At 61.4% G+C, this 15,662-nt stretch overlaps 1 protein-coding gene across 1 annotated transcript; it reads left to right on the top strand.

Annotated features, from left to right (window-relative positions):
* Positions 1-9,968: 9,968 nt before the first annotated feature.
* Positions 9,969-12,743, top strand: ARSI (arylsulfatase family member I; the record flags this gene model as incomplete). The annotated part of the gene is made up of 2 exons (XM_084295514.1): positions 9,969-10,288; positions 11,342-12,743. 2 exons carry the CDS (start codon positions 9,969-9,971, stop codon positions 12,741-12,743), a joined length of 1,722 nt encoding a protein of 573 aa, XP_084151640.1.
* Between the last annotated feature and the right edge of the window lie 2,919 nt (positions 12,744-15,662).

Here is a 15,662-nt window from a genome sequence, read left to right on the forward strand (position 1 = left end):
TGGGCACCACCTGGGCTCAGGTGCCTTTGCTCAGGTGGAGCAGGGGCTGACGGCTCCCCGAGGCTGTGCGTGGGACAGGCAGCTCCTCCGTGCAGCCTGCGCTCCGAGGAGGTTTTTCTGTTTTCTCTTTAAATACTAGAGCTAATTAGTCGCTGCTCATGAGTAATCGTTTGGACTAAACCGCCTGGTTTCGTTTAAAGTGGTCAGTACGAACGGCCTCGTGATTCGGTAGGAAAAAAAAAAAAAACGAAGAAAGGCTCCTTCTCCTCCAGCCTCCTGGGGCGGCGGTGGGGAAGTGGGCACCTTTCCTCGCCCGTGCCCAGGATCTGCCATGAAGACTTCCCCGGGGAGGAGGAGGGAGAAAACATCGCCTCCGTCTGCGGGCAGGGCTGGGAGGATGAAAGAGGGGCTGCTTACAGCGTGCGGCTTGCCAACAGCCCCGAAGCAGCACGCAGAACTGCCGGCCGCCACTTCCCCAACCAGCACCTTGAAAGCCCATGGCCCATGTTAACGACACCAAGCCACACCGCGCCAAGTTTTACAGCCCTGGGTGAGAACCAGGACAGTAAATCTGCCCCCGGCGTTGCTCGCTCAGCCGCCCTCCATCCCACAGAAACCTCTGGCAAATCTGGTGTTGACTTTGGCCGCACTTGGTGTTAATGGCAGGGGGATTTTCGAGGCCCTGGCCACGGCAGTGCTGCTTTGGACGAGCCCGTGGTGGGGGGACCGGGCTCTGCGGGGTGTGCTCGGCGTGTTTTGATGGTGAGGAGGCATTTCCCAGCAGGAATGTGGGAGCTGGTGGGGTGAGGAGCCCTGGTCCTGGGTGGGGGGAGGCTGGAGGCACCCCCAGGGCTCCCGGCACCGCCGCAGACCCCACAAGGTCCATCCCCTGCCCCTGCCCGTGCCGGGCTGACCTGTGCTGATTCTTGATGCTCGCCGTGCTTTCCGTGCTGGGCTCCTGTCACCTAGCAACTCTGCATCTTCTCGCACGGCGGCGTGAAATAAACGGTGCTGAGCAGGACCGCGGGCCCTGCCGGGCCGTGCACCCGCTGCCCACCACCAGGAGCGGCTCCAAAACCCCTGCTCGTGCTTACCCCTTCCCCAAAACCCTGGAATTTGGGATCTGTGCCAGTCCTGGGATGCCAGGGACATCAGGAGGTGCTTTCTGCCCATGCCACGCTCACTTCTCCGGGGCAGGATCCCTGTCCCACCTCAGCTGGGATCCCGGGGCCAAGCTCTGTCCCCTGCTTTCGCTTCGTGCCGTGTTTCTGGAGCCGAGCACGGGCAATACCTTTCCATTTATAGTTCCAGCGAGGCACGGTTGGATCCCGTTCCCGTCATTTTTTATCTCGACTAAAATGTCGGTTTGGAAGGCCTATTATTAGCAGTTTTGTAGAGCTTCTGGATTACTGCGGGTAATCATGAATCACCCTCTGCAGCAGTGATATAGGGACTCTCAGCCTCCCGACAGCCGCCCTGCACGTTACGCCCCTGGCTGGGAGCAGAAAACCCCCGATGCCGACGGCTGGGCTCGAAATATGGCACTCCAGATCCTGCTGTGTGCTTCGGTGCCAGCCTCGAGCCCGTGGCTCCCAGGAGTGTCCCACACATCCACCCCGAGGCCTCGGAGAGGGAGAAATCCCGTGCTGCGCCCTGCTTGGCTTCCAGCCCCCTCCCCAAAACGGGGTTTGGTGTTCTGCAGGCTGGGCAGCAGGGGCGCCTGACCCTAACCACGGGCAGGTTTAGAGGGTCTGGGGAATCTGCACTCACTTCTAGGGGATTTGTTTCTAGTAAAGATCTCCAGGAAAACATACCCAAGGGCTAATAATCCCTAATAATAGGGATTTTCTACCTCCAGCAGTGCAGGAGATGATGCATCCCCTCCCCTCTGATCCCCTTAAAGGGTTCGGTGGGCTTCCCTGCGGACCCAAAGGCCTGGGGAAGGCATGGCTGGAGCCCTCCTGCCCTGCACCATGGGGACCAGCTCCTCATCTGTGTCGTGTGTGTCATTTGGGTAGACTTGAACAAATAAAGCTCGCCCCGACCCGCTGCTCTGCGAGGAGCTGCCCCGCAGCCTGTCCTTCCGTGGACAAATCTCACCCCGCAGAGCTCAGCTGCAAGCGAAACGTGCTGCAAAAATCCCTCCTGGAGCTTCCCATTTCTGTGAAACCCTGCAGCGTGTTCCCTGGTAAACTCAGCTGATGGGAACTTGCTTTTCTTATTATTGTTTTGGTCCCGTTCCCGTTCAGGAGGGAAGAATCCAACCTCCCAAATTTCCTCCAGGCTGCCTTCGCCGACGGAGCTCACTGCGCGGCTAGGAAAGGCAGCTCTGGCAGCCCTCGGACACGAATTTTGGGGCAACCTCCTCGCCCCTGGCTGAGGTCCAGCACCTAGATGAGTCTCGGGGTCTCATCAGCACCCCCTGCTCCGGCTCATGCTGGGGAAGCAGCAGCAGTGGCTGCGTTATGGGGCGAGGGGAACGCGGGTGCTGGAAGCCCCAGCTTTGGGATCCTGCCTTCCACCCCGCTAAAAGGGCTGTGGGCACCCGGGGCCCTGGGAGAAACTTCAAAGCAGCCAGCACAGCACCTCCTGGTAGCGGGGAAGGCTGATGAATAATAGAGTGGACCCACCCACTCCCGCTCTAATCTGTCGTGTTCTGTGGAAATTAAGCCTTTCGCTTACAAGAAGGCAATTTGTGCTCTTGGCATCCTCAGCGAGAGAGCGAGCTCTCATCCCTTCCGCGGGGTTACGGATACCCTTTGTGTGCAGTTAATGCGCTGCCTAATTGGGCTCTTTGCCTGCTCCACAACGCTGCCCCTGAGCACCCTGCGGGGCCGGGGCGGGCAGGGGACCCCCGCTGCCTCTTGCTGCCACCGCAGCGTGTTTGGGGCCAGCTTTGTGCTCCGGGACATCGCTCCCCAGCTGTCCCTTGTCCAGCAGGTTTGTTCCCTTTGTCCCTTGGGGAACAAACCCCAAACAGGCGGCGCTCGCCCTAATGGGTTACAGGTGCAATTAGGACCGGAGGCAGGTGTGTTTTCCTTGCTCTGAACGGGACAGGGGGATAAACAAGCAGGGCAACGGGGACTGGAGTGCCCTGCTGCGAGCTCTCCAGGTGATAAAGGGCTCCTTGTCTGTGGCAGGCACCCGAGCTGGGGGGTGTTGAGGGTTTCTCTCCCCTCCTTCGCTGCGCCCTGGCGGGGAGCGGAGCCCGGAGGCGTCCTGCTGCCGGCCCTCGCATCTCCTGCCAGCCCAAACCCACCGCAGCCTTTGAAGAGCCTGAACTTGAAAGGGGAGCTGGAAGGGAAGGGAAGGGAAAGGATGGATCCGGGGGCTGCCCAGCCCTCGGGAGCTGGGGAGGGGAGCGGGGGGCACTGGGGACGGAGGTGCCCCCGGCCGTGCCCAAGCGGTGCCGGGAAGAATCGCTCCTTCTTAGCGAGCCAGGGGTGGCTGGAGCATGCTTTGAGGAGTGAGTGAGGAGCTTCTGTGTATCCCACGGCGAGCCGTGTCAGGAATGGAGCTGGGGGAGTCCAAAAGCAATAGGCAGGGCAAGCCAACGTCGGGGTCAGGCGGCGGCGCTGCCAGAACCCAGCTATGCTAAACGCTTAAAGCCTTCCTTCCGCCGCCTCGGGACCTTCTCTGCTTCAAAGGGGGCCCTTGGAGGCAAAGGGAGCTTCTGTAGGTGAAACTTCTCCCTTCTGGGGGGCAGCAGAGTGAACACAGCATCCACCCAAGGAGCTCGAGCTGATGGGATGAAGCACAAACCCACCTGCCCACAGGGACCTCTAGTTTTCCATCCCAAACTGCCCCACGCAGGGATGTTTCCCATCAGCTGGGACCCCCCCAGCAAACCCCGGGGCTGGGAGGTGGCAGCGGGGGGCACCTTGCTCACGGGGGGGGCTGGATTTGGGGTCTGGAAACCGAGGGCCGGGGGCAGAACGAGGAGGGAGAGCACCCAGGCGGGGCGCAAAGCAAGCCATAAGGCATGGGAAGGAAGCAGCGGTGCCAAACCCGCGGGCTCCTCTCCAGCTCGTCAGCTCCTCAACGCGAGCACGGCAGTCGGGAGGGGAGGGGAAGGCAGCGAGCTGCTCACCCAGTGCTGGGGTGAGACCAGGGGACGGGCGTTGGAGCAAGGAGCGGGGCTGGGGGCTACCGGAGGAAGGGGAAAGAAAGGAAACGTGAGCAGGAATGTGCGCAGCTCATTTCACGAGAGCATTCGCAGAATCGCTGAAATGTGCCATCGGGGACCAAAAATGGAAGAAAAATTCCTTAGCCCGAGACAAGCTGACTCGTACTGAGAGCTTTTATTTCTGGTTTCAGGAGCAAGGGGAGCAGCAGTGTTTTTTGGGCAGGAACAAGCCCTGGCCAAGCCCAACACGTGTGCGTTAGGAAAGGCTTCAGGATGGTGCTGGGGCTTCTGGGCGCCTCTCGGTGATTTTCAGCTGCCCCAGTGGCACGGAGGCAGGCAGGGCACTGGAAAAGGCCATGTGGCTCCAAAACAAGATCCCAAGTGCCACTGAGCACCGCCACGGCCGATGCTGTCCCTCTGTGCCCGATGGCCTGCGGGCTGTGGCTGCTCCATCCCCGTGGCGTTAGCGATGCTGCAGGAGCCGGTGCAGATTTGCTCTTTCCTCCTCCCCTGGCTCCATCTTCCAGGAAGCAAATTATGGGGTGTGTTAAAAACTGTGGGGATAAAGCATGCTGGCACATCCCACCCCAAAAACGCGCTCCGGGTGCCACCAGGGAGGAGGCAGAAGTGCTGCATACCCGCTGTGTGCCAGGCAGGGGAAGGTCCCCTGGGTGATCAGACAGAGGAGGAGCAAAGAGGCAGGGAAAAGACAAGGACAGGAGCATGATCCATCCCCTGGCCAGCAGCAGGACCCTCAGGGTCTCTCCGAGGCTCCCCAGGTCGATGGTTTGGCCCCAGCCCTGTCCCCTGCCGGCTCCCCGCAGGGCAGCAGCTATTGGAAACCTCTCACCCCTCTCTCAGAGGGCTTTTAATTGACACCCCTCTCCCAACAGCCGACCAATTCTGAGACTTTCTCTTAGCAGAGCAGCTCACGGGAGACCTCTGGCTCCCAGCCCCTTGGCCTCCCACCCTCCCCGCTCCCACCGAGCCCCCAAATCGCCCGGCCGTGCCGCCCTCTGATCCTTTTTCCCCCCCCTCTAGACAAAATAACAAGCTCTCTCCTTTCTCGGGACCGCTCGCTTCTTTTCCAGACTTGCCTCGGCTCTTTCATCACGCCAATAAAAAAGCAAATGCATCACACGTTGGCCGGGGAGAGCGGAAACCCTTAAACATCTAAGAGGCGGCAGCGCCGGGCTGTGTTTGCCGAGGCCAGGCACGGCCCCCGATGCCCTGTTAGGTCGAACGCCTGGCTCTGAAGGAGGAGAGAGGGGACTTATTAAAAACCCTTTCCCATTTCTCGCTCCCAGGGCCCGTTTCGGGGGGCCAGAGGCCGAGGCGTGAGCCGGGAGCGGGGCTGCCGAGGGGGAAGGGCAGCGAGCCCGCGGCGTGCAAACAGATTGTGCAATATTTGCCTCGCACAGAGCTCCCATTGTACGGCCTGGGAGTTCTGCTTTCAATAATTCCCCTGCTCATAATGCCCCATTGACTGGCGAGAGAAAGGCGGTATTGAGGGCTGGAGGGGCTCCGGCCCCGGGAAGGGTTAAAAAATAAAGAAAAGATGGAGGGATAAAAAAAAAAAAAAAAAAAAGAGAGATTTGAGGCTTGGTTTGAAGCTTTGCTGTGTGGCCCTCGTGGCAAATCGTGGCCGTGGAGAAGTGTGTGCAGCCTGTTTGCATAACCCGGCGTGCAGCAAGCGCCCTGGGAGCCAAAGCACAAGTGCGGCCAGAGCCGGGGGGCGGCGGGGAGAAGCAGCAGGAAGGGCCGGGATTATTTTAATTCTTGCCCCAGGCCGCACAAAATTAATAATGGAAAAAAGAAAAAAAAAAAAAAGAGCTGATGTTCAAATATTTGGTTAGAGGAACAGCTGTGCAAATGCAGGCTGCTGTGCCAGCTGTGGGGACACGGAGAAAAAATGGCTGGGATGTTGCGCCAGGCTCAGCGCCTCGGCTCCTGGCCGAGGAGAGCACCCGGCACCCTTCCACCGGGTTAAAATGCACCAAAAATGAGCCATGAGACCGTAGGGATGTGGAAATATTTGGCTGGGACGTGGGATGCTGCCTGTCCCCGTGAGCAGGCGGAGGATGCTCTGCCCGTGGGGCCGTTGCCAGCCCTGTGGGAGCACCCGGCACGGCCCCGTGGGGCTCCCCATGGCCTGGGCACCGTGGGTGGGAGCTGGCTGTGGGTGCAGCGGGGGGAGCAGGGGTGGTTGTGCCCGGGGAAGAGGCAGGATAGAGGCAGGCAGCGGCTGTGGGATGGGACACGTAACGCCAACCCGCTCAGCAGATGCAGCCAGGCCAGCTGCCAGGGGAAGCCTCCCCGTTGTGCAACGCCGCAGCTCTCCGAGGGAGCTCCTGGCTCTTGAGACATCTCCCAGCGAGGCCGGACAAGTGGCTGCCCCGAATTCAGGGCGGTCTGGGGGGGTGGCTACAGGCCCTGAGAGCTTTTTCCATGCGTAGACCTTGTGATGCATTAATCACCCACGGAGCAGCCTCGCAGCTGGCTAAAACTCCCTGACCCCGAGCCTCCAGAGCTGGCTTTCCTCCCCCTGCCTCCGTCACGCTTCTTCCTCTCCCTCCTCCTCCTCCTCCTCGCTCCCGGCCGCTCCCATCCCATCCCTCTGCTTCGAATGATCCCAGCAGGGCTGCTCTGAGGGTCTGCGGGCACCTTTCCTGCTGTTTCTCCTGGGATCTGCAGAGCTCCCCATGAGCCTCTCACCCCTTTTCACCCTGTCGCCGTGTCCTGGAGGGGACCCCAGGCTGTGCGCCCCTGCGCCCCTGGGACGCTTCTGTCCGCTGCCACCCGAGCCCTCAAAGCAGGGTCCCTGCCGATGGGTTCGGTGTTTGTGCTCTGCCAGCAGGGCCTTGGGCTCTTGGAAAACCTCCCCAAGCCGAGCTAACCCGCTGCCTTCCCCCCTTAGACCCTGGGCCAGCTGCGCAGGAGGTCCCCTCTCGGTGCCACCATGTGCCCGTGTCCGTGTCCTTCCCATCCTTCGACCCTCTGAGCCTCCAGCAGCTTAAACTCCCGGTGACTTTCCCAGCCCACGCTTCCTCTGCTGAAGGCATGGGCAGGATGTGACCCACCACAGGGCTGCAGTGGCCGTGACGCCGTCCATCCCTGCCTCTCCCCTCCTGCACGTCCCTCCCAGCTCTCCAAAGTGTCCCCAAACGCTGTCACACCTGGGCTCGCTCCCCCAGCCCCAGCTCCGCCACAAACCCTTCCCTTCAGCCCCGACACCTCCAACAATTCCCCCTCTGATCCGTAATTCAGCAGGTCCTGCAAATCCTTCCCCCCGTGCTTCGGAGGGGTGAGCGATGGCAGCTTTCGGTAACACCCTGCCATTAATTCCCAGCTCTGCTATAAACAAAGAGCGTAACCCAGCCGTGTTGGCTAAGTGGAAGCAGGCGGGCTGTGGCAGGGAAGGCACTGGGTTTGAATGTTTCCGAGAGGAACTCATCCAAACCAACCATTATTGAGGGTTTGGAAGGAGCTGGGATCGCAGTCCCTGCCTCTAACCCTGCCCGTGACCCGAGGTTTTTGCGGGGAGCCACGGGAATAGGGCTGCACGTTGGGGTGCTCCCCGTGTCCCGCAGCCCCCGGTGGCTCAGGGGGGCACGGAGAGGTGGGTGCAGGGCCCCCAGCCCCGGGGGTCTGTGGGGAAAAGGAGAGGAGCAAATGGGACCCTGGCACCCAGGGCCACCTCCTTTGTGAACCCAGCCCTCTTCCCCCGCAGTCAGACCCAGGTTTTTCTGCGAGGAGGGAGTTTTTCCATGCTGAAGGAGAGTGGGGAAGGGAGAGGAGGAGCGGGCGGAAGGAAAGAGTGATTAACCCCCGGGGATTAATCAAACCTCGCCGAAGGGTTTGACCCAGCCCTGCAGCACCGCTCCGAGCGAGCGGGGATTTTTGCCAGTAGGGAAAGGGAAGTCTTGTGCACAGCTGTCCCTGTCCCTGTCCCTGTCCCTGTCCCCGTCCCTGTTCCCTCTGCCTGTTGTCTGATTCCAGCAGGGAGAAGCCCACCCTCCTTTCCTTCGGGTCCCCCCAGCCCACGGGAGCGGGGAGCCCGTGCAGCACCTCCCCATCCCTCTCCCTGCTGGTGCTTGGGGTCCCCGAGGGGCAGGCTGGTGTGGGATGGGGGGAGATTTGGGGCACGGGGAGGGGCTGGGGGCATCAGGGGAAGGACAGCGGCTGGGGCAGAGTGGGGGAGAGCCCAGAGAGGGGACGTGGTGGGGGGCACAGAGGAGGAGAGCCCAAGGAAGGGGTTCCCGGGGACATGGGGGGACCCACCGGAGAGCCCAGGGGAGGGGACGTGGAGGGGCCTGGCAGAGGGAAGCCAGGGGGAGGGGGCAGCGGTGGGGGGCCCGCAGAGGGGAGCGGAGGGAAGGGGGCCGGGGGGGCCCGCAGAGGGGAGCCATCTGGCTCTGCTGTGCAGCACAGCCATCCCAAAGCCCCCGCCGAGCCCCCGCCGCTGCAGCCCTGCGGTCCTAAAGCCAGGCAGTGCCTTGGGGGGGGGGGGGGTGTGCTGGGGTGTCCCACGTGCGGGGACCCTCGGGTCCCCATCTGGCCACGTGCACGTGCCCAAATGTCCCCCCGCATCTCCCAGGGCTCACCTCCTGGCTCCACGAGGGGTGGGGGAACACGTGTGGGTCCATGCTACCAGAATCCCCCCTCCCCGTGCCAAGCCAGGCAGGGCCCCTATTTCACACCAACCCCCTCCCTGGGCTAGCAGTGGCCATGGCGACTCCAAGCGGCCCCTCTCTGCCTCAGTTTCCCCACCCACAAACTGCACCCACCTCCCCCCATAGTGCTCAGCACACCCTGGGGTGCCTTTCTTCCACCCCAAGGCTGTCCCCATAAAGTTTTTACATCCCCCTTTTGCCCGGGTGGTGGTTCTGGCCCCATGGGCGGCCGTCCCCATGGGGCTGGATGGATGCTGAGGGTCTGGGGGGCTGCGGGTGCGGGGTCCATGAGCTGCACGTCCCGGGGCTGAGCCGCGGCGAGGCGCGCAGCCACGCTTAGGACCCTGCAGGCTCGGGTCTTCCCAGCTTTTTTTCCTGGAGTTGCTGAGCGAGCGGGGAGGGGCCGAGCCTGCGGCTCCCCATAAACCTGGCCGCTTCGCCCAGGGCCCGGCAGATGTGGGGACTCTCCTCGTCCCCCCACGGCGCGGCCAAAGGCTGCGTCCCGCTGCCCTCGGAGCTGGGCACCTCGCCCGCCCTCCCCGCCGCGCTGAGCCCGAGTTTCCAGAGCTCTTCGCACAGTTGGGAAAGACTTCGGGGCTGGCCGAAAGGAGCCGGGTGAGCGGAGAGGAAAAGAGGGAGGGAGAAGAAAGGAGAAAAAAAAAAAAAATAAGGGGAAAAAAATCATGGTGGTGAGGGCTTGCCAAGAAACGCTTCGGGAGAGGACGGTGAGAAAAGGAGACGGTGGCTCTTCCCCGAGGGGCGAGGACGGGAGCCCAGCACCTCTGGGCTTGAACTTTAGCACCCTCTTCTGCGAAAGCGCACGGAGCAGGATCGCCTCGTCCTGAGCCAGCCGGGAGAAGCCAGCCGCTCTCTCTCCAGCGAGGCTTTTTCTGTGCTGCTTGCAAAAGAAAACACCAGGAAGAGAGCGCAGGGAAGGCAGCCAGCGCTCGCGGCGCTCGGGACGCTTCGTGAGCAGCCGTGGGGCTGTTGGGAATCGCCGAGCGGGCTTTGGACTGAACGCACCCCGGCACGGCGGATTTATCCCTTTGTGTGTCTGCCTCCATGGCAGCTCCCCCCGCAGGGGGCAGCCCCTAGGTGGGGGGCTCTGCGGGCACCCCGCGTGGCCCTGGGGTGATGCCAGCGCAGTAGCGCCCGTAGGCAGGCTCAGGATGGCTGTGTACGCCCTGACGGGCTTCTCGCTGGTCAGCCTGCTGAGTTTTGGCTACTTGTCCTGGGACTGGATGAAGCCCGGCTTGGTGGCCGACGTGCCCACGGGCCCCCTGGAGAAATCGCTGCCCCCCGCCTTCGCCCGGCCGCCCCACATCATCTTCATCCTGACCGACGACCAGGGCTACCACGACGTCGGGTACCATGGCTCCGACATCCAGACGCCCACCCTGGACAGGCTGGCGGCCGAGGGCGTGAAGCTGGAGAATTATTACATCCAGCCCATCTGCACGCCCTCCAGGAGCCAGCTGATAACCGGACGGTAAGCCCCTGCGCCCCCCCTGCCCCGCGGGTCCCCTTCTGGTCCCCTGCCCCTTGAGGTTTGAGCCCGGCTCGCCACGAGGCAGATTCCCCAGGGTATGGGGTTGTGCTGGAAGTCTGCTAGGGAAGGGGTCTTGCTGGCTCCGGGGGTGAAAAGTTGATTTTTTTTTTTTTGCCTGGTTTAATAACAGCACGTGGCGGGTCACCCAGGCCACAGTGTGGATGGGGTTGGGGAACCGAAATCATGTTGGGAGGAGGCGATCTGTGGCCACAAGGGCGCAGGGAGGTGTCCCCAAGGCGGTCCCACGTGGGTGACACTGGGGTGCTCGGTCTCTGGGGTGGTTTGCTCTCACGTTGGCCCATGGGGATTCATAGGATCATAAAATCATTGAGGTTGGAAAGCCCTCCAGTATCATCTGGTCCAACCGTCCCCCTACCCTTAGCATCCCCCAATAACCATGCCCCCAAGCACCACATCCAGCCTTCCCCCGAGCACCCCCAGGGATGGTGACCCCACCACCTCCCTGGGCAGCCCGTCCCAATCCCTCACCATTTGCTGCTGGGCTGTGGGGTGGAAGGATTTCCCTCCCCTGAAGATGCTGCCTCTCCCTCGGGCCCTACTTTTCCTGCTGCTCATCCGATGCCGCATAGACCGGGTCAGGGGGAGGGAGGACAGGGATCTGCACGCAGCTGGGGCACTGCAAACCCTTTGGGATTGCTGAGCAGCTCCTGCTCGTCCTGGCAAAGAGCCCAACAACTCCGCCAGGCCGGCAGCAGCAGGGTGACTGCTGGTGGCATCCTGGTTTTGAAAGATCGGGAGCCCAGGGTACTTTTGCAATGTCTCCTGAGCGCGTGCACACACACACACACTCTTTTTTTGCACTTGCTTTTGGTGCTTTTGTGTGGGAAAGGGGTTCCCTGCTCTGGCACGGAGCTCATCCCATGGGGTTGGGGTCCCAAAAGCCACACGCTTTTGGGGTCTCAATAAGACGAAATGCCATCACCCAGCCCCGCTCCCCACCGCCACCGATCCCTCTTGGCTCTCCCCCGGCAGGTACCAGATCCACACGGGGCTGCAGCACTCCATCATCCGCCCCCGGCAGCCCAACTGCCTGCCCCTCGACCAGGTCACCCTGCCCCAGAAGCTGCAGGAGGCCGGCTACTCCACGCACATGGTGGGCAAGTGGCACCTGGGCTTCTACAAGAAGGAGTGCCTGCCCACCCGCCGGGGCTTCGACACCTTCCTGGGCTCGCTGACGGGCAACGTGGACTACTACACCTACGACAACTGCGACGGGCCGGGTGTCTGCGGCTACGACCTGCACGAGGGGGAGGACGTGGCGTGGGACCAGAGCGGGAAGTACTCCACCTTCCTCTATGCCCAGCGTGTCAGCAAGATCCTGGCCTCCCACAGCCCCAGGGAGCCCATCTTCATCTACGTGGCCTTCCAGGCCGTGCACACCCCGCTGCAGTCGCCCAAGGAGTACATCTACCGCTACCGCTCCATGGGCAACGTGGCGCGCCGCAAGTACGCCGCCATGGTCACCTGCATGGACGAGGCAGTGAAGAACATCACCTGGGCCCTCAAGAAGTACGGCTACTACGACAACAGCGTCATCGTCTTCTCCACGGATAACGGTGGGCAGACCTTCTCCGGGGGCAGCAACTGGCCGCTGCGGGGACGGAAAGGGACGTACTGGGAAGGGGGCGTCCGCGGCATCGGTTTTGTGCACAGCCCTCTGATCAAGCGCAAGCGCCGGACCAGCTGGGCGCTGGTGCACATCACGGACTGGTACCCGACCCTGGTGAGCCTGGCCAGGGGCAACCTGAGCAACGTCCCCGGCCTGGACGGCTACAACGTCTGGCCGGCCATCAGCGAGGGGAAGGAGTCGCCGCGCACCGAAATCCTGCACAACATCGACCCCCTCTACAACCACGCCAAGTACGGCTCCTTGGAGGACGGCTTCGGCATCTGGAACACGGCCGTGCAGGCCTCCATCCGCGTCGGGGAGTGGAAGCTCCTCACCGGCGACCCGGGCTACAGCGACTGGATCCCCCCGCAGACGCTGACCAACTTCCCGGGCAGCTGGTGGAACCTGGAGCGCCTCACCGACGGCCCCAGGAAATCCGTCTGGCTCTTCAACATCACCGCCGACCCCTACGAGCGCTACGACCTCTCGGAGCAGCGCCCGGACGTGGTCAGGGCCCTCCTGCTGCGCCTGGCCTACTACAACCGCACGGCCATCCCGGTGCGGTACCCCGCCGAGAACCCCCGCGCCCACCCGGACTTCAACGGCGGCGCCTGGGGGCCGTGGGCCGGCGAGGACGATGTGGAGGAGTGGGAAGGAGGCCGGGAGCCCCCGAAGAGCCGGGGCAAGAAGAAGAAGTGCAAGATCTGCAAGCTGCGCTCCTTCTTCCGCAAGCTCAACACCAGGCTCATGTCCAACCGCATCTGACCGGGGGCTCCCCAGCGTCGATGCAGCCCGGTCAGGGGGGTGCTGGCAGTGCTGTGGGGTGGGATGGAGGGAGAGGGACGTCCCGGGGGGTGCTCAGCACCCTCCTGCTCTCCTTAGCCCCTTTGCTTCAGGGCACACCGCCCCCAAAACGCTGCCCCTCCATCCGGACCAGCAGCTGCAGGAGGGGCGGGTGGGTTGGTGGGCGAAGATGGGTGATGAGGCTCAAGGCTGAGCTGTGCATAGCCCCTTTCGAATTGGGACAAATTTTTTTGGGGACCAAATTGGAAGCTCTAAGTGTTGGCTGTGGCAGCAGCACGAGGTGGAGGTGCCGCTGGCCTCGGCTGCTCTGGCTGCACGTTTCCCTCCGCGTTGCGCTGTAGATACGTGTTGCTGCCTTCCCACGTGCTGCCAAGCAGCTGTCTGCTTTGCTGTTGAGTTTCCAGGGCTTTCCCTAGCCCACGACTCCCAGATTTCCCCGTTTTACTTCCCAGCAGAAGGACGGACTCCTGACCACGGATGTCAGACCTGGAGCCACCAGGGCTGGACCCAGCCTTGCTGCCACGGGGACCCCGCGTGGGGCCACAGCTCCTCCGCGCTGGTTTGGGGTGGCCAGGAGCAGCCCCGGGGCTGTGGCCCACAGGGACGTGGCTGGAAGTGGTCCCCTGATGTGCACACAGAGGACAAATGGCTCTGCACGGCCCCACACATTTGGGGCAGGTTTGTCCCAAGCTCCGGCAGCCTTCACATGGCTCAGGTTCACCCCATCTCTGACCAGACCCCGCAGCCGCATGGCAGTGGGCACCCCTAAATTCCTCCCCGTGCATCCTCCACCCACGACCAGCTGACTCCATGACCCCAGGACAGAAAGATCTCAGGAAGGTCTGTGCAGAGACGATTTGCCCTGCTCCACGACCACAAGACATGCAACCACGGGGACACGGGGAAGGAGCATCCCCCTGCACCCCTCCTCTCTTGCTGCCTTTGCTGCAGCCACCCTGGGGACCCCAGAGCTGTCACCGCACCCCCTCGCCGTGGCCAGACCCTGCACCCCCAGCGATGCCTGCACGGGGGGACCCCCATCTGCCCACCGAGGGGCTCCAGGCGATGCCTTGGTGTGGGGCCAGGCAGCGCGGGCAGCGAGCAAAGCGCCGTGCCCCCGCGCCTTCCGCAGGGTGCGAGCGCGCGTACGTGCGCTCAGATGGGAGCTGGCTTGGATGAAAGAGGGTAAATAGCTTTAAAAGCATTTTGGATGCATGGTGCATTTCCATTTACACAATGTGTTTTACATTTCTCCCCACAGGTTTCTCTTGGTGCAGCGTGTGTAGGCGAAGGCCCTGCTGTGAATTTTGAAAATAGTTATTTTTGTCTCTGGAAAATGAGGCCCGTTAGGACTTGTCAGCTCTTGGATGAGCAGTGTGGGCTTTTTTTTTTTTTTTTTTTTTTTTTTCCCCCTCTCTCTCCCTTGCAAAATAACATTCATTTAAAATCTGTCATTGAAAGATGTGACAATTGGCAGCATGCACGCTGAATACCTTTCAGTGCGCTTTCAAGCCCTGCGTGTGAGAGAGGGACGGGGACGGGAAGAGAATGCAATGACACGTTTGTGTTTTTTTCTTTTTTTTTTTTTTTTACTCTTAGCTGGATTATTTGGGGGAATTGGGATTTTCTATAGAAACAAAGAAAAAAAAAAAAAAAAAGCTGACAGCAAGGCATAATACAGGAGGCCCTCTCCTTGCAGGGATGGGAAGGAGTTTGCAAAGCCGGAGCCTGGCTGTCGGTGCGCCCGTCCCAGCCGCTCCTCGCATCCCCGTCACCGTGTTGCTGGCTCTGTGGGCATGTCCCCTGCAGCAGGACCAGGGACGGGCTTCACAAGAGGCTCAGCTCCCCCACCAGCCCCACGATGCCCCATTTCCATCCCCAGCTCACTTACCAAGGTGCTCTGCTGGGACATCACCAACCCCGTGCCCATCGGCAGCGCGGCTACAGCACCGGCTGCCATTTGGCAAAGCCTCCTGGCGAGAAGGTGCCAAATATAAACCGGAGCCTTGCAGGAGGAGGGTGCTCAGTGCTCAGCACGCAGGGGCTGAGGTCCCCCCGGGGTCCTGGCACGGGGCTGCAGGGCCAGGAGGAGCAGGCAGAGGGAGCGGGGCTGGCCCTGGGGCGGCGGCGAGGTGCGAGGAACGGTTTTCATTTCCATATTTATGTAAACGCGTCCAAGTTTAGTCCTCCTTTTATTTTTTATTTTTTTTTTCTTCAAAAATGGAAATTTCCATGAAAACGTGTTTGATTTGTTCTCCCTTCAGTTTTACTAATATCTCCATGAAAACTGTTCGCCTGGTCTTGTCTCGTTTCCAGTTTCTGATCTCCTGGGCCGGTGCCGGTTTCGCGCCGTCAGTCTAGCCAGAGTTTTAGGTCTGGGTTCTCTCTTTTTTTTTTTAAAGTTGAAATCTGAATTTTATCAAAAAGAAACATTTGAAGGAAAGTGCTAGTCCCTGAAAAGAGGAGAAGTAGGCAGAAAAACCTCTGGGTGTTGGCAGAGAGTTGTCCCTCTCTCAGCGCACCCAGGAGAGCGCTTGTTGTTCCCCATATCTCCAGCCCCGCCAGCACCAGCACCCTTCCAGAGCTTTGCTGCTGTGCAGAATTTGCCCCTGGGAGCTCGAGTTAGAGTAACGGGGCTGGAGAACAGCAAGTGAGCAGCTGGAGAGCTTCATTTCAACATCCTCTCATCCCCATCCCAGCATGGCTCATGGATGGCTCCAGTGGCACCCAGTGCCGGGCAGCTCCAAGCTAAGGGCACAAAGAGAAATGTGCCAATATCAGGTGGTTTCACACCATTCAGCCCCCTTGGGATGGGATGGGATGGGGTGGGGTGGGGTGGGATGGATGGGATGGGATGGGGATAGATGAGATGGGGTGGAG

Source organism: Netta rufina, assembly GCF_964035555.1.
Source record: "Netta rufina genome assembly, chromosome: 14".
Classification (NCBI taxonomy): Eukaryota; Metazoa; Chordata; class Aves; order Anseriformes; family Anatidae; genus Netta; species Netta rufina.